Raw genomic sequence first — 25,807 nt, forward strand, 5'->3', positions numbered from 1 at the left:
CCCAGTTTGAGGCAAAACGTTTCAGAATTGAACAGTTTGTGCACATCCCTACTCCAAATATCACTTTAGGAGACATTTTTGTGGCAATTCTATGCCTTAGGTTTAAATTCGGAGTCCGAGATTTCAGCAAGCCCAGGATAAATGATGGTTGAATACTGCCGCATTGATGTCTGCAGTAAATGGCAAGAGCTAAATCGACAGGGTGTGAACTCTAAATTTCCTGCTGTTGGATTATGATGGTGTCAAAAACAAATTTCCCTTTAGCTTTTGTGTGCAATTGTAGCAAATGTACTTTTGTAGGCACAGACCATTTTTAAGCAACAGTTATACTAAGGATTCTTTTCTTGTGTTCCTTTTCATTTTCTGTCAGATGACATAAAAGGGGCCTCTTAATCAAGCCTTAGCTATTTGTAATATTCAGAGCAAGCAAACAAGGTCCGTACAGTTTACTTCTATGCTCAACAGTTCCGGAACAGAAACCAAACAGCCATATCTGTTTAGACTGCACCCATTCTGCTTGTCCTTTGTAGCAGTGCCAAGCTCTCCACATCACTGACTTGAGGCTTGCCGTTAAAAACAGAGCCTGCTTCACTTTGTTCCTGCGCTTTGAAAGCTGTTCACAACATGGGATCCTGGCTCTGAAATCCTTTAAAGGGATGGGGGGAGGGAAATTATAGCCCGTCAGTGAAAGCTGTCAAGGAAATGAATTGAAGGAAAGTATTTGTTTTGACTTCTCTGTGATTTGTTTGTTTCGACATTACGTTCCAGTCAGTAAGTCCTAAAAGGAAAAAAAAGCTTAATGAAACTGTAATGTTAAAATATCAGCTCACCACCAGATGCTTTGCTTCTTGGGTCGTGTTGACTTCCTAAAGATCAGTTAAATATGAAAATAACAAAGATGCAGACTTTAGACTGTCTTTTTCCTTAAAACCCTATTTTTAGGAGCAGAAGGATAACAAAATAATAAACAAAAAGACAAAGGCCAACATCCAGAGTAACCAACACAACAAGGTTTTCCTGTGTGTGGCAGGACACAATTTTTGGTGATACCTTCTGAAAATATATCCCTGGGAGTTGTAGGAACATCAGGAGCATATTTTCAAGAAGCACAGTTTGCTGTAGAGTAAAGGGAGAGTTGTCAAAAACTCTACTCCCTGATACAACAGAAGAGCCTATTGCATCAGTGTGGTATTAGTTTGGATGTTGGCCAATCTATTTTAGGAGGTCCAGTCCAGGAGCAAGACTTAATCAGACCCTGATGTCTGTGTGTGTGTTTATTTGCACATGGCACAAGATTCTCAGTGCATCAAAAACAAATCCAAATACGGTATACTAATACTTTGGTACAACAGTATTGAAGTATTAGTATTCAATATTTGAATTCCCTCTGGATGCTTTGATATATTGCTGAATCCATTTAGAGTTTTGTTTTCTTGTGTTGACAAGATTCTCGGTGGCCAGGGCATGGGGCCATAAGAACATAAGAACAGCCCTGCTGGATCAGGACCAAGGCTGGATCAGGCTCAGTCCCTGATTCCAGCATCCTGTTTCACACAAGTGGCCCACCAGATGCCTCTGGGGAGCCCACAGGCAAGAGGTATGTGCATGCCCTCTCTCCTGCTGTTGCTCCCCTGCAACTGATATTGAGAGGCATCGTGCTTCTGAGGCTGGAGGTGGCCCACAGCCACCAGTACTCTGCAGAGCTTTAGAGTGGCCCCCATTGCTCAGGAGTAGAGTTGTATCCTGCTTTATGTGCATAAGATCCCAGGTTCATGCCCCAGTATCTCCAGTTTAAAGATGTAGCAGGTTTCAGAGAGACCTGAAAGAGAGCCACTGTCAGTCAGTGTAGACAATACTGGGGGTGTGCACAGAACTGGCTGGTCCGGTCTGGTTCCAGACCAGACCAGACCCAGACCAGACCGGGCCAGTTCGGTCTGGCACCCCCTCGACCCCCGCTCCAGTTCAGTTCAGTCCATGGGGAGTTCACGGACATTTTATTTATTTATTTTATATATTTACTTACCCCCTCCATGGGAGATGTTGGAGGTAGCCAGGGGGTGTCTTTGGAGGTTCCCCTCCCCCCGCCAGCCCCCCTTGATTCCCATACCAGCCAGCCGGCTCTTTGGCCCATTTGGGCCTTCCCCCTCCTGCGTGGTGGCCATTTTGGAGGCCACCACGCCTGCGCAATTTGCCTCTGCATGACCCAGGCCATGCAGAGGCCAATTGTGCAGTAGTGGCAGCCTCCCAAATGGCCACCGCATCAGAGGGGGAAGACCCGAACGGGCCAAAGAGCCGGCCAGCCGGCTAGTATGGGCATCAAGGGGGAGGGGGCAGGGGAAGGGGGAACCTCTGTGGAGCCTTCCCCCACCACCTCCAACAACTCCCCTAGAGGGGGTAAGTAAAAAAAATTATTATTATTGTTTTAAAAAGAATCACAAACAGTGGATGGTTCGGTTCGACACCAAACGGTTGAACCAAACCAGTTCAACGTCGAATATGTTTGATATCGAACCTGTTTGCACATCCCTAGATAATACTAGTTGGACTAAGCTTACTTCTTATGTTCAAGAAGGTTTTGTCCTACCTCATGCCTAACAGCAGCAGCAGCAGAATGAAAATTAAGTAAATGTAGGCAAGCGTGTACCATTTATACAGGTCATACTGCAACATCACTTGCATGATTGGACTATAGTATCTAATATCCAAATAAAGCATTTGTATTTCTTATTTTAATGTTTTATTTTCTGCATTTTAATCTCTGTTGTTTGAAACTGCATTTCATTCCTGCTCTACTCCTCCTTGGATTATGAGAGATTCACAGTGAGAACTCACGGGAGCCATGCGTGAGTTATCGGACGTGTTTCCCCCAAGTGTGTTCTGTAGCCAGTTACTTAAAGCAGGCTTTGTGCAGCCGTTCAATCTATTCTGTTTCTCATTTTGTCTGTCGGCAGGGTGATTCAGTATTCAGCCTTTTAGGGGAGAAAAACCCATTTGGCTTTTTTATGTCTTGGAAGTAAAGTGTCTGGTTTTCTTGTGACCTCTCAAAGGCTGAAAGGAAGTGCACTAATGGAATATAAAGGGACATCCTATTTGTCGCTACCCAGCACTAGTCAGAGAATACCCTCCTGCCTGCTAATTGGCCACATGGAATGTAGATAATGAATGAGACCTAGGACAGTATAGATCTCCAACTTTCGTATATAGCAAAAAACACAATGAAGTCTGTTTCAACAAACCGCCTGAATTGGCTGACCCAGGTTGAGCACTTGCTCTATTTTATGTCCCAGATGTCTCTTGTTTCTAAGGAACTGAAGGTTGTTTTTTTCCCCAGTTAGCCTGTTTGCTGTTGACCACTGAGTTCCTTAAATGGTTTTCTTTCTGTGGCATCAAGACCAGCCTAGATATAGCTTTTTGAAAAAATCTCTTTTTGAAAGATCTCTCCAGACACACACACACATCATCATCACCATCTCATAATTCTGAAATTTGCAGCGGTACTTGGAGAACCATTTGGGCTGTTTAATGAGTCCATACAAACCATTTCACTACACATTCTGCGATGCATCTTCACCCAGTGTATGATAACTTTTTCTTACCACTTGGCAGGATGATTAGGGGTGTGCAAACAGGTTCAACGTTGAACATGTTCGACATCGAACTGGTTCGGTTTGACCATTTGGGGTCGAATCGAACCACCCCCTGTTCGGTCTGGGGTCCAGACCATGCAGAGGCCATGTGCGCACCATCTCCTGTTCGGCCCAGGCCACGTAGAGGCCATGTGCACAGGTGCACGGCCTCCATAATAGCCGCCGGGTGAAGGCCGAAAACCAGCCAAAGAGCAGCTGAAGTGGCCGAGGGGGTCATTTTGAAGGCTGGGGGGGGGAGTGGAAACCTCTGCAGAACCCGCCTCTACCTCCAGGAACTCACCTGAGGGGAGTAAAAGGTTAAAAAAGTTTTCCAAAATTATTTTTTATTTTTTACAAAATGAAGCTTGTGACCCCCCCCCCCCCCCCGGACCGGACTGAACTGAGGGGGTGTGTGAGGGGGTGCCGGACCAAACTGGCCCGGTTGGGTTCGAGGCCGGTCTGGCCTCGAACTGAACTGGGCCAGCCGGTTCCGTGCACATCCCTAAGGGTGATACATATGTCTGAACTACCTGAACTACCCCCTCCCCCAGTTCAGTCCATTCCGGGGGGGGGGAGTCACGAGCTTCATTTTGTAAAAAATAAATAATAATTTTGAAAAACTTTTTTAAACATTTTACTCCCCTCAGGGGAGTTCCTGGAGGTGGAGGGGGGGTTCCGCAGAGGTTTCCCCTCCCCCTGGGTGAGAGGGCTCACTCTTGGGAAGCTTTATTGTCTGCATAGGCTCTGTGCTTCACCATCATGACTGCACCCCTGCCTTCCATAATTGCTTACCTGAGTAGTGCCCAGACACTGTGGTGTTTGTTTTCCATATTTGTGACTCAATACCCAGGTGTGTTTTTGGAAAATGGTAACTTGATGAGTAAATATAGATAGATTTAAGAATAAATGTAATTTAAGCAAAAACCTCAAGATGCTTAATTTATCCCAGGATGAGGGTAGGCAGGGCTGGCTCCAAGATACAGCCTCCGTGGGCTGCCTCCTACCTGGGTGGGCCCAAGAGAGTAACTCTGCAGCAGGAAGTGGGCACAGAGGTGGTCTCAGGGAGCAGCAATGGACCCTTCTAAGAGCTCGGAGCCCTCAGAAGTGCCCAGTGATGTCAACTCCTGAAGCCTCTCCTGAAGTGACAGTTGTGGCACTTCTCTTTGCAGGGGGCTGCTGTTGAAGGTATAGAGCAAAGAGCCCCAAATTGAGTGCCAGAGGGACCAGCAGTGGACCCTTCTGAGGTTCTTGGGCACTTGATCCCTGGCACTGGCCCTGAGGATATGGATTAATGGATTTCCCCTCTTCTCTTTGTTTGCTCTGCCCTGTGCCCCATGCCTTCTGACTTCCAGATTAACTTCAGTTGCAAAATTTCGACAAATGATTCCAGAACGGGAGCATATGCAGTTTGCCCCAAGGTTCAGTTCATTTGCTTATTCCCCTCCCACACTGTATTACCGATTCACATGTAAGCATTGCTAAAACAATGTAGCAACAAGAAGAAGAAGCAGGCATGATGTGATTGTACATAGAATTGCTTCAGGATCCTTTTTGTGCATATCTTACTGATCACAAGGAATGTGGCCATTTGGACCAAATTCAAAAGATAATTTTGAAGCAATCATATGGATGATCCCGTCAAGACAGATAGATAGCGGTGCTTGATCAATGTATGTGTGATGAAGAGGGAAGAAAAAACATGGAGGGACTGAAAGAACTGAAAGATGATGATGATGATGAAGAAGAATTAATAATTAACAACTTTATTTGTTAGCCACCCCATAACAAATTGTTCCCTGGGCACTGAGGGCCTTTGTAAAGCTCTGGGGGCCTGGAGCAGAATGTTTTTTTGAGCCCCCGTTTCTTCTGTCTAGCTGGCATACTGTGAAATGCTACATACATGGTGGAAAGTAACGTTTGCACTGTTGTGGAAGAGCAAAAACTGCACAAATGGAATTGTGTGACAGTGTAGCCAATACAGGTGAAACTCGGAAAATTAGAATATCGTGCAAAAGTCCATTAATTTCAGTAATGCAAATTAAAAGGTGAAACTGATATATGAGACAGATGCATTACATGCAAAGCGAGATAAGTCAAGCCTTAATTTGTTATAATTGTGATGATCATGGCGTACAGCTCATGAAAACCCCAAATCCACAATCTCAGAAAATTAGAATATTACATGGAACCAAGAAGACAAGGATTGAAGAATAGAACAATATCGGACCTCTGAAAAGTATAAGCATGCATATGTATTCAGTACTTGGTTTGGGCCCCTTTTGCAGCAATTACTGCCTCAATGCGGCGTGGCATGGATGCTATCAGCCTGTGGCACTGATGAGGTATTATGGAAGACCAGGATGCTTCATTAGCGGCCTTCAGCAATTCTGCATTGTTTGGTCTCATGTCTCTCATCCTTCTCTTGGCAATGCCCCATAGATTCTCTATGGGGTCAGGTCAGGCGAGTTTGCTGGCCAATCAAGCACAGTACACTGTATACTTTTCAGAGGTCCGATATTGTTCTATTCTTCAATCCTTGTCTTCTTGGTTCCATGTAATATTCTAATTTTCTGAGATTGTTGATATGGGGTTTTCATGAGCTGTACGCCATGATCATCACAATTATAACAAATTAAGGCTTGACTTATCTCGCTTTGCATGTAATGCGTCTGTCTCATATATCAGTTTCACCTTTTAATTTGCATTACTGAAATTAATGGACTTTTGCACAATATTCTAATTTTCCGAGTTTCACCTGTATATCGAATGGCTGTACTGTTGCACAACTCCATTTGGGCAGTTTTTGTGCTTGTGAAGTAGCTCTCCTGTGCAATTGTGCAAACATTATGTTCCACTAGGGATGTGGACAATACCAGTTTTACTAGTTCAGTTCGGAGTCGAACCGGATTCAAACCAACCCAGCCTGGTTCGGTTTTGGTTTTATATATAAAACCAGAGGGAGAGAGAGGCTTCTATAAGATTCATTTGTAAAGCTTAGATATCAGTCAACTAGTCACATGCTCGCAATAATATATCCCTGTTCCTGTAATGTATGAAATTGGAAAAGCACATCATGGAAGCAGATCACATGAGAAACTTCCATGCCAGTGCTGCCAATATATACATTACCGGAGAGTTTACCCCTTCTAAACAATAACTTATTTATCATACTGTTCGGGACTTAGGTTGGAGATGTTGACTGTTTATGTATATTTTGGAACTGGCTTCTCATGCAACAGTTCTTGAAGGATATATTTGGACTCATTGCAGTATATACAATTTCCTTAGAAGCTAAAAAGTTACAGTGTTATAAGGGTGATATTGAATCTGTTAATGGCTGCAAAAAATTGTATCACTATGAATTAGAGGGGGGAAAGCCAAAAGAACCATGAATTTTTGAGTAGTTAAAAAATATCTTGAATATAGTTTTGATTGTCAAATAGACCTACTTTTCTAGAACTTAAATCAGAAAGGTGCATACTTTCACTGAGAAATTGACTTTTATATTATATTGATTCAACAGTTCTCATATTCAGTTTCATGTATTTTTCTTATATTTTTATTTTCTTTGTCATTTGTGATTAGGTTATAATTTAAAAAGTTAATAATTTAAAAAATAAAATATGTATTACCAGAGAGAAATGGGATATGCAGCCATGGGGGACTGGCAGTAGCAACTGCATCACGTGACTGATATGTGAACTGGACAATAGTGAAAGTAATAAAGGAGCAGGTTTCACCTTGGTCTTTCAGTGCATGCATATTGAGGCTTGTGGTTTGAAAACATGTTGAGTGCAGTGTTCCCTGTAACTGGGTGTCTGGTGGGGGTCCCCACCGGCCTTACTGGTTCTGACGTTTCCTCAGCAGCCAAGGCCAGAGAGGCCCCAGGCAGGGCAGGCGGCTGGGCAGGGCAGCCCAACGAGCAGCCAGCCGATACTCTGCAAGACCAAGGAGCCGGGCTAGAGAGGCCAAGGGAAGGGTGGGGGTGAGTGAGGGAAGAGGCAGTAGCAGACAGAGGCACAGCTGAGGGGGATAAGGCAGGGTGGAGGTCCAATTAGCTGGGCCTTGGGATGCATAAGTTGTCAGGAGGGATTTAAGGCAGGCTCGACCAGTGATGAGGGGCAGTTGGAGGGCGAGTGGAGAGAGACTGCCACAGTGACCCCAAGGAGCCTGGAGAAAGAGGACTCAGGTGAACCAAACCCCCTCCCCTCAAAAACGCTGGGGCCCTGCCTGGGGGAGGTGAGAGGGAGAAGTACAACAAGAGAACGGCCGTGGAGCGACCAGGGTCGTGACACCGGGATTCCCAGATGTTGTTGACTATAACTCCTACATGGACAGCTACAATGGCCTTTGGCTGAGGATAATGGGAGTTGTAGTCATCTGGGAATCCCTGTTAAAGGGAACATGGGCTTTTGTGGTAGTCTGAGTTGCTTCTTATTGGAATAACTAGTTGTAGTTTTATGCATGTAGAATCAATGAATTCCTTTGACTTCCACCTCAAGATGCACAGAAAGATTCTATTCAGAAGCCGCTTCAGTACTTTGGAGGGGGCTCCAATCTGATTCAGCGCTTCGGCTGCACATTGAGTTGCATTTTGACTCTGATTTGGCAGCTTGCCTCAGTTCAGAAATGATGCTTCAGACATTGTCTATAATGGGACATCACTAAAATGCCTGTAACTTTTTCATTTCTTGGCAGATCAGGATGAAAATTGCAGGAATGGTAGCCCCTTCAAGGGCATGAAGCCTGTCAAATTGCAGACAAATAGGCCTCTAGCTTCTGTGCAGCACTTTGAGGGTTGAGGCTTTGGTGAATCCCCCCTTTTCACACCAAAGGTTTTCTTTGGAGTATTCTGAGAAATCACTAAAATGCCTCTTAATGTTTTTTTTATTTCTTGGAAGAAAGGGATGAAAATTGCAGGGATGGTAGTCCTGTAGAGTTGGCACCAGAAACTTTGCACTACATATATAGTTATAGTTATAGTTATAGTTATAGTTATAACAGATCCCTTAAATATGCATGGCATATTTAAAATATTTAAAATTTAAATATGCAGCGGCAAGAAAAAGACACATCCCTGCCCCATGGAGCATACAACCTGCAGTTCAATACACGAGAGCTAGAAGAGGAGGAAGACAAAGGAAGAAGTAAAGGGGTGGAGGAGAGTAGTTCAGTTCAGTTGCATGTACTTTGGATTAGTTTCAGTATAGTATAGGGACGAAGGGGTAGTGCCAAAGACTTCCCAGAAAAGGTGGGTTTTGACGAGAGATTTGAAGAATCATTGTGTATTCAGCCATTGCAATTGGACAAAGCATTATTTTTGTACATTTACCATGATCTCTTTGGAGATACACAAAAATTGTTTAAGAGCTATCATTGTATATTTTTCGATCACCACGATCATTTTGTTGTATTATGTACTGAAGCATCTTTTGCAAGGCAACGTAGTAATTGAAAGGCAACGTAATAATGGCACAATATATACTGTTTTTAACTGTATTATTTGCATTTCCATAGCAGAATCGGGTTATTCCATTTTTTGCTCAACTTCTCCTATGAACCACAGATAGAACAAGATCCATAATGGTCTTCCTTCCAAGAAGGTATAGGAACTAAGGGGTAGTGCTAAATAAATCACAACTTTCAAGGATTCCCTGGATTGTGAACCTTGTGTACAGTTAAATTTAGTGTTATCCTCTAGATTTTGCTAAAGCAGAGGATGTGCTAGTATCCGTTCACCTCCATGCATATAGAAAACACAAAATTCAGCCTACACAGATGACTTCATTTTAAATTTATAAACAATTTTCTCCCTGCTGCGAAAAAGACAGAAAGAGAAAATAATCCTTGAGCGATGCTAATCATATCACTTAATGATATACTAGAAGGTGCGTCACTAACTCAGTACTACATGCAGGAGAGGAAATGAAAGAAAAACAGAAATGTCATGTCAAGTTGTTAAGTAATGCTGCATGGGAGCAGGAAGAAGTGAGGTCAAGTTCATTACTGAACAGAACAGAATTACTTCCAATCTCAATCTCTTGAGCTCTACATACCTGGATGAGCACACAGACACCCCTCGAATTCTATCACAATCTCCAAGATAGATCAAATAATCTGAGGTATAATGGATGAGTAATTCTCATGTGCAGCTGCGGTGAGAAGCAGAACAGCTGGATATACATATGAGAGGCATACATAAGTTGCCAATGTGTCTAGCTCTAAGTGCTTCTGGCTAAGGACTGGCCAGGGAGAAGAGAGGGTGCCTATAACCGCCCACACAGCTACATGTGTAGGAAGGGAAGAATCAATGCCATGGTATTTTATTTTGCTGGTTTTATTGTTTTTCAGTTTGGTATTACTGCCTAACTATAGGTGAACATATTATTTCATGTGAGTGGCTCTGTTTCTTTATAATAGTGAATTAAACATAAGTGCGTTGGACAAAAAAAGGGTATTTACCATGCAACCACCATTATGGATTTGAGTCCTGCTTGTTGGGGTGGGGTGGACATCAGCCCTTGGCCAGGCTCCAAGACAGATGTAGCTGGGGTCCAGTTCTGGTGTAGACAGAACTGGCCCTATCCAACCCCAACACAGCATCCCTCCAGTGGCTGCTGCTGGCATCTGCCTCATGTTTCTTTTTAGATTGAGAGCCCTTTGGGGACAGGGGCCCATCTTATTTATGTATTTATTTTTCTATGTAAACTGCTTTGAGAACTTTGGTTGAAGAGCAGTATATAAATATTCATAGTGGTAGTCGTAGTCGTAGTAGATGAAGAACAAAGGACCAGAGGCTGATGTGGTCAGCTGGTGATCAAATGGGCTGGTGATGAGATATGCGAGTGGAAAGACTAGGAGCAAAGGACTAGCAATGAAAGACATAGGTCACATTTGCACATAATGCGGAACCGGAGTTGCAGGGGCCAGGCGTTGCAAAACCGTTACGTCCAAATCTGTGCAACTCTGGTCCCATTTGTAAAGTGGCCCAAGGCTGTGCTCTGCATACTCCAGTTTGAACACTTGGCTTGTAGTGAGTTTCACTGGTAGTAACCTGAGTTGCAGTTTTGGAGCGTTATGAGCGAATGCAGAACTGGAGGCTACATTTGCTCTAACCCAGAGGTACACCTAGGTAATTTTGGAGCCTGGACCTAAAGGCCTTTTGAGGGCCCCCTCCCCTGCAAATTAAGCATCATCATGCTCGGCTAGGCAACCACACCACCTGGGACAGACTAAAGAGGATTTGGGTGCCCCCAGGGGCTGTGGAGGCCCTGAATATGGGCCCGGAGGTCCAGGGGTAAGAGCACCTCTGCTCTAACCAGAGTTGAGGGAGGAAGCTCCTCCCTCTCTCTGGCCGTGATTAGCTGTGCAAGCTGTCCTTCAAGCAAGAAGGAAGCCCACACAGCCAGTTCCCCCTCCTCTCTGCAGTCTCGCTGACCACAGAGAGACTGCTCTCTGTTTTGTCTGAATGCAGACAGGAGAGCGGGGATAGGGGTGGGGAGCAGAACTGGTTCCACATTGTGCAAATGTGGCCATAGTCAAGTACAGGCTGCTGGTCAGGTGGTAAGGCATCATGAGGGAGTCCGCATCATGAGGGAGTGACTATGATGTAGTCAGCACACAAGACAGCAAGATGCTGTAGGCTCTGTACCGGAGGACTGGAAAGTAGCAAATGTAACACCTATTTTTAGAAAGGGATTCAGGGGCAATCCAGGAATTTACAGGCCAGTTAGCTTAACATCCGTTCCAGGCAAATCGATGGAAAGCATCCTCAACGATAAAATTGTAAAGCACATAGAACAACAGGCCCTGCTGGGAGAAAACCAGCATGGCTTCTGCAAGGGCAAATCTTGCCTCATGAACCTTTTGAAGTTCTTTGAGAGTGTCAACAAGTGTGTGGATAAAGGTGACCCGGTTGACATAGTATACCTGGACTTACAAAAAGCTTTTGACAAAGTTCCTCATCAAAGACTCCTGAGGAAACTTAGCGGTCATGGGATAAGGGGACAAGTACATGTGTGGATTGCTAACTGGTTGAAGGACAGGAAACAGAGGGTAGGTATAAATGGAGAGCTTTCACAATAGAGGGAAGTAAGAAGTGAGGTCCCCCAGGGATCTGTACTGGGACTGGTGCTTTTTAATTTATTCATAAATGATCTAGAAGTAGGGGTGGCCAAATTTGCAGATGATACCAAATTCTTTCAGGTAGTGAAATCCAAAACGAATTTTGAGGATCTCCAAAAGGATCTCTCCAAACTGGGTGTGTGGGCAACAAAATGGCAAATGTGGTTCAATGTTAGCAAGTGTAAAGTGATGCACATTGCGATGAAAAACTCCAGCTTCAAGTACACGTTGATGGGATATGAGTTGTCAGTGACTGGCCAGGAGAGGAATCTTGGGGTCACAGTGGACAGCTCGTTGAAAGTGTCGACACAATGTGCGGCAGCTGTGAAAAAGGCCAGTTCCATGCTAGGGATCATTAGGAAAGGGATTGAAAATAAAACAGCTAATATTATAATGCCCTTATACAAAACTATGGTGCGGCCACACCTGGAGTACTGCATACAATTCTGGTCACCACATCTAAAAAAGGACATTGTAGAAATGGAAAAGGTGCAGAAGAGGGCAACCAAGATGATCAGGGGCTTAGAGCACCTTCCTTATGAGGCAAGGCTACAACACCTGGGGCTTTTTAGTTTAGAAAAAAGACAACTGCGGGGAGACATAATAAACTGTGGCATGTGAGTTTGTCTGGGGCAACAGCTAAACAGGACAAATCCAGTGGTCTCATGGACTTAGCGTGTTGGTGGGCTGGATTGCTGGGCTGGATTGTGACCAGAGTTTATAAGTGAATGGCACCAACTGCAGGAGATTGTATTTCCTCCAACCTTACAATTTAAATTGTTAATGGTGATTGAAATAGCACTTTGCTAAATTACAGTTGGGTAAGGAGCACTGGGTCTATGCACTATGAGCTCCACCCCATCCACCCCACCCCACTTAATTCACTCACAGTATAGAAACCCACACAAGTAGTGTGGTCATGTTCAAGTATTGCATAAAAATTCCACTTTGCTTCACATGTCTTGCCAAGGTGCAATATTAATGTAAAACTATTTGAAAAATTTATGAGGACTGAAAACTTTATGTATCATGATGTTTGTGAATACAAAGGTCAAGGCAGACATAGATGCGGAATATGATGGAAGTGGCTTGAACTAGTCAAAACACCAACATTTGGAAATGGTAGGCTCCGGATGATGAACTTATGAGTTCACCCCTCCCTGAACTGATTATGAGTTCAGCCCAAACTCCACTGAAGTTCAGGTCATAATCAGTTTACTGATACCATTACTGTTGATTCCCCACTACTTTAAATAGCCCATTTTTCTTCCTAGTTTCCCCATGTCAGCAGGCCCTGGAGACTGGAATAATGTAGCATTCCAGATACAAGTTTCATTGGGACATATACTTTCCAGGGTATGCCTAAGTATGGCCATCAGTCACCCTTGAAGCTCTCTTTTTCCAAGGCCCCTCTATTATTCAAAATGCTTGTTAGGGAGAGAGAATAGAGGCCTTGTGGAGCATCCTTCATTGAGACCTCCCCATCACTGATGCCTGCACAGGGAAGGGAAGAATAGTTAGTCTTGCAGTAGTGTTCATGAATTGTCCCATTTGCTAAACAAGATTCTCCTTGGCTTGCATTAGGAATGTGCTGAACATTCCGTCAGTGGAATGTTCCAACTCAGAATGAGGTGTTTTGAGTGTTCCAAGCTCAGAATGGAACGAGTCCTCCAAGCTCCATTTTAGACTCCAAAATGGTGTTCTTCTGACCTCTGCACATATGCAACAGCCATTTGAATGTTCAGCACCACCAAACAAATGGCTGTTACACGTGTGCAGATGCCATAAGAGCACCATTTTGGAGTCCAAAATGGCACTCAGAACGTTCCGACTTGGAACGGGATCGTTCTGGTCAACAGGCTTGACCAGTTCGAGGTATTTATGTTCCATTCTGAGCTTCAAACGGAATGCAAATATTGTCCAGTGCACATCCCTAGTTTGCATTTGGATGGGTGACAACATGTGTGCACTGTCTGCTGTAATACATTCCCCATAGGAGATAGATAGGGTCATAGTTCAGTGGTAGAGCATCTGCTTTGCATACTGAAGGCCCCAGGTTCAAACCCTGGAGAACCACTGCCAGTCAGAAGGGGTCTTCACGGAACTGGGAAGCCCAGTTTGGTTCAAATAGAACTGGACTCAAACCAAATTGGGCCCGGTTTGGTTCCATACATGTTGAGCCAGGTCCCAGTTCAGCTCAAGGCCGAACCGGCTTGGGCCCAGCTTGGTGGGGTGGGCTGTTTCTAGGATTTTAAAAAAAATTTAACTTACCACCCTGGTCCGCCCAGTTCTCATATCACTGCCAGTCAGTGTAGACAGTATTGAGCTAGACAGGCCAATGGTCTGGCTATGTATAAGGCAGCTTCTTATGTTGCTATGTTCTGAAGGGAAGGGAAAGAGCAGCATTCAGGGATTCTAGGGCTTAAGGATAACAAGATTTTATGGCATTTGTTATAAACCCATGCCTTGATCCAGGCCATCTTTTAAAGAATTCTTTAGGTTCATTACAGTCTAATGTAGCCCTAACTGGGAGTGGAACAGATAGAGAACAAGCAGGAGAACAGGAAAGCAGACTCTGTTAATTGCTGTGTGTAAAGCTGAAGGACTGTCTTTATTCAGTTCCAGATGTGTTGAATTCACTCTGCCACCTGGTCATTATTAAAACAATCTTTAATTCTCTAGATTTTACAGGTCCAAATTTGGCCTTTTGGGGAAAAATAAAATGGTTTGCTTCAGAAATTCACAAAAAATAAATAAACTTCACCCACCACACTCCGCTTTGGGCCACCCCTTTCCCCCCGACATGAAGTGATACATTTGCTAGAATCCCCATTATTCCTTATGGGAAAATTCTTAAAGACGTGTAAACTTCAAAAATTCACAAAAAATCAACCCTTTGCCCAATTCCTTTGAAATAAGTATGGTAGCTTCCTTGCCCCCATTGGGCACTTCCACCCATCACACTCCACTCTGGGCCACTCCTTTCTTCCCAACGTGAAGTGATACATTTGCTGGAATCCCCATTATTCCCTATGGGAAAATTCTTAAAGACACTTAAACTTCAAAAATTCACAAAAAAATCAGCCCTTTGCCCAGTTCATTTGAAATTTGGGTGGTAGCTTTCACCCACTGGGAACTACCACTCCCCCAACTATTTTTGCCCCGGGACCCCTTTTTTGATCCGAATTGATTCAGATTCAAAAAATTAGGGTACAAAATGAAACGGGGTAATTTGGGGGGAGGGGGTCAGATTAGGACCTGAAACAAAATGGGAGTGTTTCAATTTGGGTACAAATCAAAACACAAAAATTGTTTCATGCACACCCCTATAGCTGATGGAAGAGCCCAAGGAAACAGTGATCTCTTGTCTACCTCACAAGAGCGTCCAGAGGGGCAATAAAGCAGTGGGCTGACCAGGAGATGGGCTTTGAGAATCTCCATGCTCTCTTCTACTCCAGTCTGGAGTAGGGAAGCCAGTAAGAGGGAAGCCAATAATCTCCTAGGGGCCCTTGGGGGGCCAGATCTATCCCAGGGGCCCACATTAAAGACATTAATGTAAAAATGTGTCCATAAAAGTGTGCAAGTGTCCATAATAATGTAAAAATGCATCCATTTGTAATCTTCTTCCATACTGTCTATAAACATTTCCAGGGGCTGGCAACCCTGCTAGAAGTGCAACAAGGTATGCATTGAAGACACATTCACTATGCTCAAAATGTTGCTTCTGTCTTCACCTGAAATATATTTTTCCATAGTTTTTCATTTGAGCATTGTTTTGAGTTCCCTTTTGATTGACAATTTACATATGCTTCCCCCCCCCTCCCCCCAGATGTGGCCCAGTCCTTCCAGAGGAAAAGTTGGCTTATTGTAGCATGCTGTATGTGGGGCTGAAAACTGTTCAGAAATGTCAATTCATATAGAATGCTGCAGCTTGAGAGCTAAGCAGAGCCAAAGTTCAAGAGCATGTGATGCTGCTATTATATTACCTTTACTTTAGTTGCCAATTAATTTCTGGGTGTAATTAAAAATGTTGGGCATTATCTTTAAAGCCCTAAAAATGGCTTAGGACCAAAGTTCCTAAAGAACCACTTCTGCCCATATAGAAGTCTGTTTCCCTCCATTTCACTGATAAGGCCCTTCTGTGTGCCCCATTGTTTGGGGGAGGGTGTTCCAGTTGGCAGGGATATTGAGAAGGGGACTTTGGTATGGTGGTATCCATTATGTAGAGCTGCCTGTCATAGGAGATGCATTCTGCACCTCCTTTGCTGGTTATGCAAGCATTACAATGCATTTTAATTCTACCAAGCCTTTTCAATGGTGCAACTTTTCTGGATGTTGGTGTGTTTTTTTTTTTAATGGTTTTGCTTTTCTTTTGGTTTAACTCCTTTTGTATTGGTCTGATCTGTTGCTTCTGCTGCCATTGGTAATTTTCTTTTGTTTTTGATTAAGAAGATTGTTTTTACATTGCCCAGAGCCTCTGGATGGGGTGGTTTATAAACATAATGAATGAATGAATAAATGAATGGATGAATGAATGAATAAATAAATAATATAATATTATAATATTATAATCCCTCTTCCTCCTGCCTCACTCTTCCTCCTGACCTGGTCTCTCCTCTTCCCCTTCCCTCCGGCCCCGCACTCTCCAGCCCTCCTTCCCTCTCGCTCCTCCCCACACACAGAGCCGTGTTGGGTGGCCAAGAAGGGCCCCGCCGCTGCTGTGTTTTCTCCCTCCCATCCACCTGCTACCGCGGCTTTTCTCTACCGCCCCTGCCCTCCCCCAGCCGCCACCTTTCTCCCGCCCCACCCGCTGCCCGCCGCCGCTTTTCTCTCCCCCCCTCCTCCACCTGCTGGCCGACTGGCCAGCCACCGCCGGCACTTTCTTCCCCCTCTCCTCCTCAGTCCTCACTTCGGAACTCTCGCAGTGTGTCGTGAGAGTTCCTCCACCAAATCCTGGGCACGCATGTCCCAAGAGAATTAAATATATAGATTATGGTTAGCTGTTTCAAGTGCCTCAGAGGGCAGCAGTGAGTTGTATCTTTTAAATTAGCAAAAAAACAAAAGTGCCACTTCAGAATGCAAAATATGAGCCATTTTGGAAGGGCAGTATAAAAAAAACCCAAATAAATAAATTAAATTAAATATGTACTGCATTAATGAATTCTTCCCCACATTAAAACAAAAAATGAAAACAACATGCATTGGGTGGGAGCATTCAAGCATACCATCTTCCGCCTGCCTTCTGAAGCAGTGCAGTCGGTGGAGGGCTATACCACATGTAGTGTTCCCATGTCTACTGCCTTTTCTTGTGTAGCGTCAATTTTTCGTGAACGATCTTTTTTCTTTTTTTTTACAAAAAAAGAATTTGATGATTCTGAGTTATTTCAGAGCTGTTTAAAACTCTATTAGGAAGGAGAAAAATAGCCCCTCTTACTGTTTTAGACTCATTTTCACCCAGGTCACATCCATTCATGTTGCTTGCCAAGGCTGGTTGGGTTTTCCTACTTGCTGCAATTGAAAGTGGAACTGAAAATTAAGTTCTGTTTTCTGTACTTGTCTAGGGTTGTAAGAGGGCTGATACGAGCCCCCTCCCCCTTGAATCCAAATTTAGAACCATCAGTTACCCATTGTGACGCTTTCAATGATTTTTTAGCAGACAAAAACTCTTGTATTCATGCCAAACTGGATTCTACAATTAGGGCAGAGTTTGTTATGGAGGTATCCAGCAATTCCTCTTATGTGGTCAGAATGGATCACTTTCCATTTGTGGCTCCTCGGGATGTGGACAAGCTGTTTCAGACTGTGCGTCCTAACACCTGCTCTCTAGACCCTTGCCCAGCTTGGCTTATTTTTTCTAAAAATCAGATTATCAGAGAGGGTCTGGTAAATGTCATAAATGCTTCTCTGAGGGAGGGTAGGATACCTCCTTGTCTTAAGGAGGCTATCATTAGACCATACTTGAAAAAACCTAGATTGTTAGGCAAACATCAGAGTTAGGCAGCTATAGGCCCATCTCTAATCTCCCATGGTTGGGCAAGGTGACTGAAGGTGGGGGTCTCTCAGCTCAGCAGCTTTCAATACCATCAACCATGTTATCCTTCTGAGTTGTCTGAGGGAGGTGGGATTAGGAGGCACTGTTCTACAGTAGTTCCATTCCTACCTCTTAGGTAGATTCCAGATGGTGTCACTTGGAGACTATTGCTCTGCAAAGCAAAAGTTACTGTATGGAGTTCCACAAGTTTCCATACTGTCTCCAGTGCTCTTTAACATCTGCATGAACTCACTGGGAGAGATCATTAGGAGATATGGTGCAGGGTGTTATCTATATGCTGATGACACCCAGATCTATTTCTCCCTATCCATTTAATCAAGAAATGGCATTCTTCCCTAAATGCCTGCCTGGAGGTGGTAATGGGCTGGATGCGGGATAACAAACTGAAGTTAAAACCAAATAAGATGGAGATATTTATTGTGGGGAGTCAAGACCCAAGAGATGGTTTAGATCCGCCTGTTCTCAATGGGGTTACATTCCCCCTGAAAGATCAGGTATGTAGCTTGGGAGTGCATATGATTCAAGATGGCAGCTACACAAAAAGTAGGCTCATTTGTTCATACCTGAACTGCTTGTTTTAAAACTGTGGAGTTTATTAAGGAAGAGAGAGCTGTGCTTGGGTTCTCACATTTTGCTGCAGGAAAATAAAAAGTTGGTAACATATGCTGGTGGTAGGTAATATGTTTAGGAGAGTTCCTCAGAGACTCAAGGTTGATACTAGGTAGACGGCTGTGCTGCATTCATACAAAGCTGCCTTTTGTATGACCTGGCATTGCCACACCAATACTGTTGCAATTTGTGCAGTCACAACATCAGTTTTTTTTAAGTTACTGTAATTTGTACAAATACAGTGGTCCCTCGACTTACGAAGGTAATCCGTTCCGAACGCACGTTCGTAGGTCGAAATTTTCGTGTCGAAAAGCGCACCCACGGAGGTCTGAAAAAATTCATAAGTCGAGTAAGCCGCATCTAAAAATTCGTATGTCGAGTAAGCCGCATCTAAACCGGCAACGACTTCCGGTCATTTTTGTCGTTTGTAAATTGAAAACATCGGATGTCGAGTAGTTCGTAAGTCGAGGGTCCACTGTAATAGTAACCACAAATATAATGCCACCATGGAGATACTGGTTCATGCAGACAGTGCTTCAGAGTTCTAAGTAGGGTTAACATTAGGCTAGTTTGGACAATACAGCCTTTGGCACACACAGTTATGAAAGGGATTCCAAGAATGCACTCATCAGAGCATCCACCACAGATATCTTGATGCCTTCCCTGTGTGTCCCTTTATTGCACTGGGAAAATGTTCATCTGAATGGCCCCTGTATATGCACTCAAGGTACTTGTTTAAACAGGTGCATGGAGTCATTTGGATGAAGAGCCCCCCCCCCCCCCCACACACACACACATGTCCCAAGGCTGTATCATGCAAACCAGGCCATTGAAATTTCACACAACATGAAACCGAAAACAGATTTCAGGGTTCCTCTCAAGGCAAAGCATTTGGTTATTTTCAAGGGAAGCAGAGAGAGTTTCTGTAAGGGTTTTTTTGCACATCCCAAGTTCAGAATTGTGGCCCTACATACTGCTATGGTGTTCACATGGGAACTGTGATCAATCATGAGTTGAAATTTATTTTATTCTATTATTTATATTAATGTTTGATGATAGAGGGTGTAGTCACCAGGGCTGTGGAAACTGAGATCAGATCCAAATTCATTTTATTTTGCAGATGCATGATGGAGGATGCCCATATTGAATCAATCCAATAGTGTGGCTTACTATCAGATTGAGTTGATGAATCAGGAACCTTACTTGGCAGCAACATGATGGACTCTCTATCTGTCTTTTCACTTCAAAAGTATAGTGAGTAGAGGAGGTGGCTATTTTCTCCATAATGCAGTGGGGAAATAATGTAATGTCATAGCATTACTGCCTTCCCTGGTCCATTATGAAGCAGTTGTCAGGGAGAAAAGTGGAGTTTTAAAACCTCACTGCTACTTGAATAGTCAAATGGAGAGCCCAACATGCTGCTTCTAGGTAAGATCCCAAGTCGCCACCGATCCGATCCAATCCAGGAGTGAATATTTTGGATATCCTAGTATCAGATCCAATTCAGTTTGGTCTGATGGACAATTTTTCATCAGACCTGATTTGATGAAATGTTGTCTGATAGCACCCACATCGAATAGGGCTGGATTATCAGCACAAATAAATATACCCCCTCATGCAGTAGAACATGTATATAGCCTCCCTCTAGCAAGGCTTGCACTTTTTTCACTGCAAAAGCGCCTGCAAGGGGAAGAAGGGCAGAAATTCAGTAAGACCTGCTCTGACTGCTCATAGGAGAGGCAGTGCTTTGTAGAACTGAATTTCAGGTCACTAGGCCTTTCATCATGATAGAACCCACAACAGAGTTGTTTGCTACAAGGTCAGAGGGTGAGGGACATCAGGAACCTATTGTAACAAATTAGAAACCAATTGGAAGCAAGAGGATGCATTGGAATAAAAGCAGATTGTCCTGTAGTGAAACACCATGATGTTCTACTTAATACACACAGAGAGGATATAACAGCAAACACTTGAGTATAAGAATAAACGTGGAGTGAGAGATTGCTTTTTGAGCAGTTAGGGCAGTCTGACTCGAAGGAAGAAGCACTCTCTCTATGTGTCTGTACATATGTGAGTGGGAGGACGAAGAATTCCTTGGACTGGTTTCCTCGTTTTTATTAAATGCAGCTTGTCCTGATGAGAATACAGCACATGACTGACAAGTGTTTGATAATCGTCATAGTGCTGGCCTGCCAGGAAATTGAATTAGTCATCATGCATTTGAAATGTACCCAGCACTTAATTTCTCTTTTGCTATTATCCTAGATAAGGATTCAAAGGCAGAAAGGCAGTGATTTAGCTGTGAAACTGTAGTAAACCCAAGGCTCACGTGATTATGGCGCTTGGAAATAGCTCTAATCCTTAAATACCCTTCTATAACAGGCAAAACATGATCCTGCATGCACATGTTGGTGTTTCCTCCATATATTAAATATGAATACAGTGTAAACCTGAAATTGAGTAAGTTGCATTGGTTTTTTAAAATCATATTTGAGTGCATTATACACACCTATACACTCAGAGTATGTGTATAGTCTAATTTCCCTGAATACCTTGAAGTAATGCAACTCACTCAATTCTGGTTTACGTTTTATTCGTATTTAGTATATTGAAGAGCTACCAAGATATGCATTCAGGATCCCTAGTGTTTTATCCTTACAGCCACAGTTAGCACCTCATAAAGCTCATGGTGGAGAGGAACCTCAGATGGACCAACATTAGACAAGGATCACCAACCCTCAAGAGGAGGACTGAATACAGATAATATACTGAAAATCCTTTTGCCATTTGTCTTTCACCTTCTTCATATATCAGAAGTCCTACTCACACATTATGTTCAACACATGTACAATCGATGTGCAGTGTATGCATGTACAGATCTGTACATTATGTTCAACTCATAGTAGTACAGTTATAATCTGTATCCTGCATTTGAGAGGGCCTGTACGCAGGTTCACACTTAAGCTGTTCACCTTTACAGTTGTTCACACAAGAAGGCAGTTCACATTATTGTTAATTGGGTAGGACAAATGTCCTTGCTAACCAACTTCAGGAGCTGTGTGTGCTTCCGGTTTTCAGTCATGTGCTGGCACAAACCTAGGTAAGAGGAGGGGAGAGTGATCATCTGTGAGATAGGAGCTGGGTAGGACAGTGTCATCCTACCCAGCACGTGTAGCCAACACTTTAATGAAGCACGAGAAAATATTGTCCTATCCAGCTCTTGTGCAGCCCTATAAAGATGAAAGCATGTACAGACATCTCAACACATCTGTACAAACACAATGTTTGGATATGGCTAGAGTGCTTTGGAAGGTACCAACAACAAAGGAGTACCAGTTGGTACCACACTGGAGGCCAGGCCTTCAGTGTGGAACTGAGGGCTGGAGAACAATATATTCCTTTAAGGCTATTTTTAGGAGCTGTTAACAGCAGCCTAGACAGCTTTCGTTATTGAGTATTGGGTGAAGTTGGTCTGTAATGTGTTTGGGTCTGTCTGGAGATGGGGAAACAGGGGGCATGTCCATTGACTGTGGCAGCTGTTCCGGTGGTGGTGGGGAACAGAAGAAATAATGTTGGCAGGTCAGTAGGCCATTCCAGGGGAAGGGAAATGTAATAGCTGTAGTCCAGAGTAGTCCAATAGTGCTGGGTAGGACTATCCCTCCCTGCATTCACTGCGCACACCTTCCACCATACTCCATGTGCCATCCCCAGCTGTTGCTGGGGCAGTATGAGGTGCAGCTTCCCATAAAGCACCTCTACCACACACCAGACCTGTGCAATAGTGCCCAGAGGGGTGCTGGGAGTAGCCACCTTCTCCTGATGCAACTTACTTGGATTCAGTAGGAAATGGTACACATACATGGATTCGTCCGCACTAATGCACAGGCCTACTAGTTTGGTAGTCCTGACAGAAGAGCTAACTTTCAGGATTTCCCAAGCCACTTGAACCTTAACCTCTCTAGATGCAGCATTCTGAAACTGGTGAATACACTTTATGATAGCAATTTCTAATCCCATGACAGATTATGCTCTTTCTGATTCAGAGTTCCCCGCTGTTGTAATGGAAGTCCTTTCACAGGAACAAAAAGTAATTCTCTATCAGACATTCTCACATAGCTGTGGTTGCCAAGGAACATCACATCGTATTAACAAGATAGTATTTCACTGCTATGGAAAAGGCACTGCTTTTGGTGTAAATTCAATTTTTCAGTTCGCTTATAAACTACCCCATAATTCACTTCCAGGCATAGGTACAATTTCTATGTCCAGTGTTTGATGAAAACAGGTTGACCAATTTACAGTTATGTCAGCAGACATTTTCTTTTTTTATGGTTAACATCTCCTTCAGATCCCTTGCCATCTATTTAAAATACTTGTCTAGGTGGATTTGTGATATCAAAGAGTGTACACTATTGGATCCCCCCGACCGTGTCACCTAATACTGTGTATCTAAGAGCCCCCAAGTTTTGTGAACAATTTTGCTATGTGGGTCAAGACATTATTTATTATATTATTTATTTACTGCATTTATTATCTCATATGCTCGGTCACAAGGGACCTGCAAGGCAGCTTACAAGATAATTTAAAACAGCAATGTACAATAAAACCACGTACAGCTCTCTGTCTGTCTGTCTGTCTGTCTGTCTATCATCACAGCAAAAAAGCAGCAATACAGTAAAAACAGTATCTAGGTCCAGCATCAGCACCAAAAGTCTTCTTAAACAGCCAGGTTTTTACTGCTTGATGAAAGAGGAGTGGTGATGGTTCTAGGCAGCCTTCTCTTGGGAGGGTATTCCTAATGGTGGCAACTTGCCTAAAAAAAGCTCAATTTCTCTTGCCCCCTCCTAATGTGAGATGGCTTCTGTCAGGTCTTGGCCAATCTTCAAGAGAAGGCCATAGCTGGAATATCTGGTTCTGATGTGGGCAGGCACTGGGTTTCCCAACCTGTGGTACTCCAGATGTTGCTGAACTACAACTCCCATCATCCCCAGCCACAATAAATTGTAGCTGGGGGGGATGGGAGTTGTGGTTCAGCAACATCTGAAGAAACCAGATTGAAAACCACAGGTTGAGAGCCCCTGCATAAGAATATCCCTGCTGGGTCAGGTCAAAGGCCATCAAGTCCAGCATCCTGCCCCACACAGTGGCAAACCAGGTTCATCAGGGAAGCCCACAAGTGGGGACAGGAGGGCAACTGTCCCCTCCCCTCCCATGGTTGTTTCCTAGCACCTGGTACTCAGGGGCTCCCCCCACACCCCCACAATACAATGGTTAGTAGTCATGGATAGTCGTATCCTCCATGAATTTGTCTGCAAGAGAATTCTTACAGCACAGTCCTAGATGGGCCGGGGTTGGGTTTTCGGCCAGACAAACAAGAAGCAGAGAAGCACATGGCTGAGGAGAACCTGGAGTTAAGTCAAGGTGTGGCCCCTGGTTCAGTACATCCACTGCTTCCCTAGCATCTGATGTCAGAGGAAGGTAGAGCTGATCGTCATCCACATATTGATGACACTTCAGTCCAAACCTCCTGATAATTTACTTTACAACAAGTAAAACTGCAGATTTTCTTGTTCAGTTTTTCTCATGCAGATATACTTTCTTATTATATTTTTAGGTTGTACTTGTCAGTGGACATCTGGACAGCTGGGATGTGGGGCAGGGAGCCATGGATGACGGTGGTGGTGCATTCATATCATGGGAAGCATTATCTCTCATAAAGGATCTTGGTAAATATTTACCTTTAAAATGATCTAATGGGTAAAGAATTGCATAGCTTCTTAAATGTTTTTTAAAAGCGGCAGCTAGTGAGATAGTTTTATCTAATCCTTGGCCATTTGAAATGCAATTATTTCTGAGAGTTCCCCTCTAATAGTAGGTGCTTCTTTAGGGATCCTGTAGTACTGCTGTTACTTTACAAATGAAACACTTTATATTTTTCTGCTCTGTGATTTAACACTGACCAAAGGTTCTTCTATGTGTTTTGTAAAGTTTAAATGAGGAAGCAATTATAGTCTGTAGCATTTTTGTGTTCACAAAGACACCATGTCAACCCATGATCTTGTTTCTGTGGCTCCCATATGATGTCCACAAGGGATGTGCATGGATCCGGTTCGGAGGCACATTATGGGCCTCCGAACCGGTTCGGAAGACCAGCAGTTTGATTGGTTCGAAGGTGGGGGGATCTCTTTAAGGACAGGGGAGGGTGCTCTTACCCCTCCCGCCACATTTCCCCCTCTGGCGCTGCCTTTTAAAATGGTCCGGCAGTGAGGCAGCATGCGTCCTTGCTGCCTCGGTGCCACCTTGGACTGGAAGTGACGAGAAGTTGCCACTGTCTGTGCGCACATCACGCTCACTCACACACACATTGAGATGTGCGCACGCGCAGTGGCAAATTCTGGTAACTTCCAGTCCGAGGAGACACAGGGGCAGAAAGTAGATACGCTGCCACCCCACCAGACTGTTTTAAAAGGCAGCACCGGTGGGGAAAATGTGGTGGGATGGGTAAGAGCACCCTCCCTCATGCTTAAAAAGATCCCCCACACCTTCGAACTGGCAGGTGTTGGTTCCGTGCACCACTAACATCCTTGGTGATCAGGCAATGTCAGTCATTACTTAATCCAGTTTTACTAGTAAAATCTATCTAGGCATATTGTTTATTGCTTAAAAAAAAACACATTCTGCCTTTAATAGGTAATCTAGCGTAGCTCACAAAATCAACAGTAAGCATAAACGCAGAATACAAATTATAAAAACAAAATAACAAATGGGCCAACCATGCTCAAAGGGCCAAATAACAAACAGCAATCCCCAGACATCACCATCAGCTATACATAGACAGGTTTCTGTTTATTTCTGGTCATGTTTACATCTCTTCCTTTCCCTGATGATTTTGGAGCCATCTACATATTGTTAGCCTAATTTTATCCTCATAGCAGCCTTGTAAGGCTGAGTGGGCTGAGAGCAAAAGCAGTTTGCACAAGGGCACCCAGCAAGTATTGCAGCTGAATTAGGATTTGAATGCAGCCCAGCCTCCGCCCAACATTCTATCTGTGATACCATGCTGGTATTCCATATTAGAGTTTATATAGTGTTCAGACACATTATCAAAATAATCTTTGCAACCATTTGCCTGCAGGATAGGCAAACGTTATCCATGTTTTCAGTAGCAATCCAAGCCCCCGTGGCAGAGTTGGGGGAGTAATATGCCACCCCTTTCTTCAGCATGCAAAGTACTGGCCAGAGTTTTCTGCATCTCATTTTTAAAATACCTATGGCTTTCCACCCAATTCCCCCCCACCACACCTAACTGTTCTTCCTTCCATCTGTCTCTCTCCTTGCACCCCACCCAGCCTATCATGGCTTTCCTTCTCTCCTTTTCTTTCTCCTTCCATAACAC

General features: G+C 43.8%; 1 protein-coding gene across 5 annotated transcripts in view; it reads left to right on the forward strand.

The window, feature by feature from the left end:
- CPQ (carboxypeptidase Q) overlaps positions 1–25,807 on the forward strand; it is a 294,849-nt gene that overhangs the window by 129,800 nt on the left and 139,242 nt on the right. For all 5 annotated transcript variants that reach the window (XM_053247904.1, XM_053247903.1, XM_053247906.1 and 2 more), the window contains one exon: positions 24,026–24,137. In XM_053247904.1, coding sequence (XP_053103879.1) covers positions 24,026–24,137 — 112 coding nt within the window. The remainder of the gene's footprint in view (positions 1–24,025; positions 24,138–25,807) is intronic.

This window comes from Hemicordylus capensis, chromosome 4 (genome assembly GCF_027244095.1).
Source record: "Hemicordylus capensis ecotype Gifberg chromosome 4, rHemCap1.1.pri, whole genome shotgun sequence".
Taxonomy (NCBI): Eukaryota; Metazoa; Chordata; class Lepidosauria; order Squamata; family Cordylidae; genus Hemicordylus; species Hemicordylus capensis.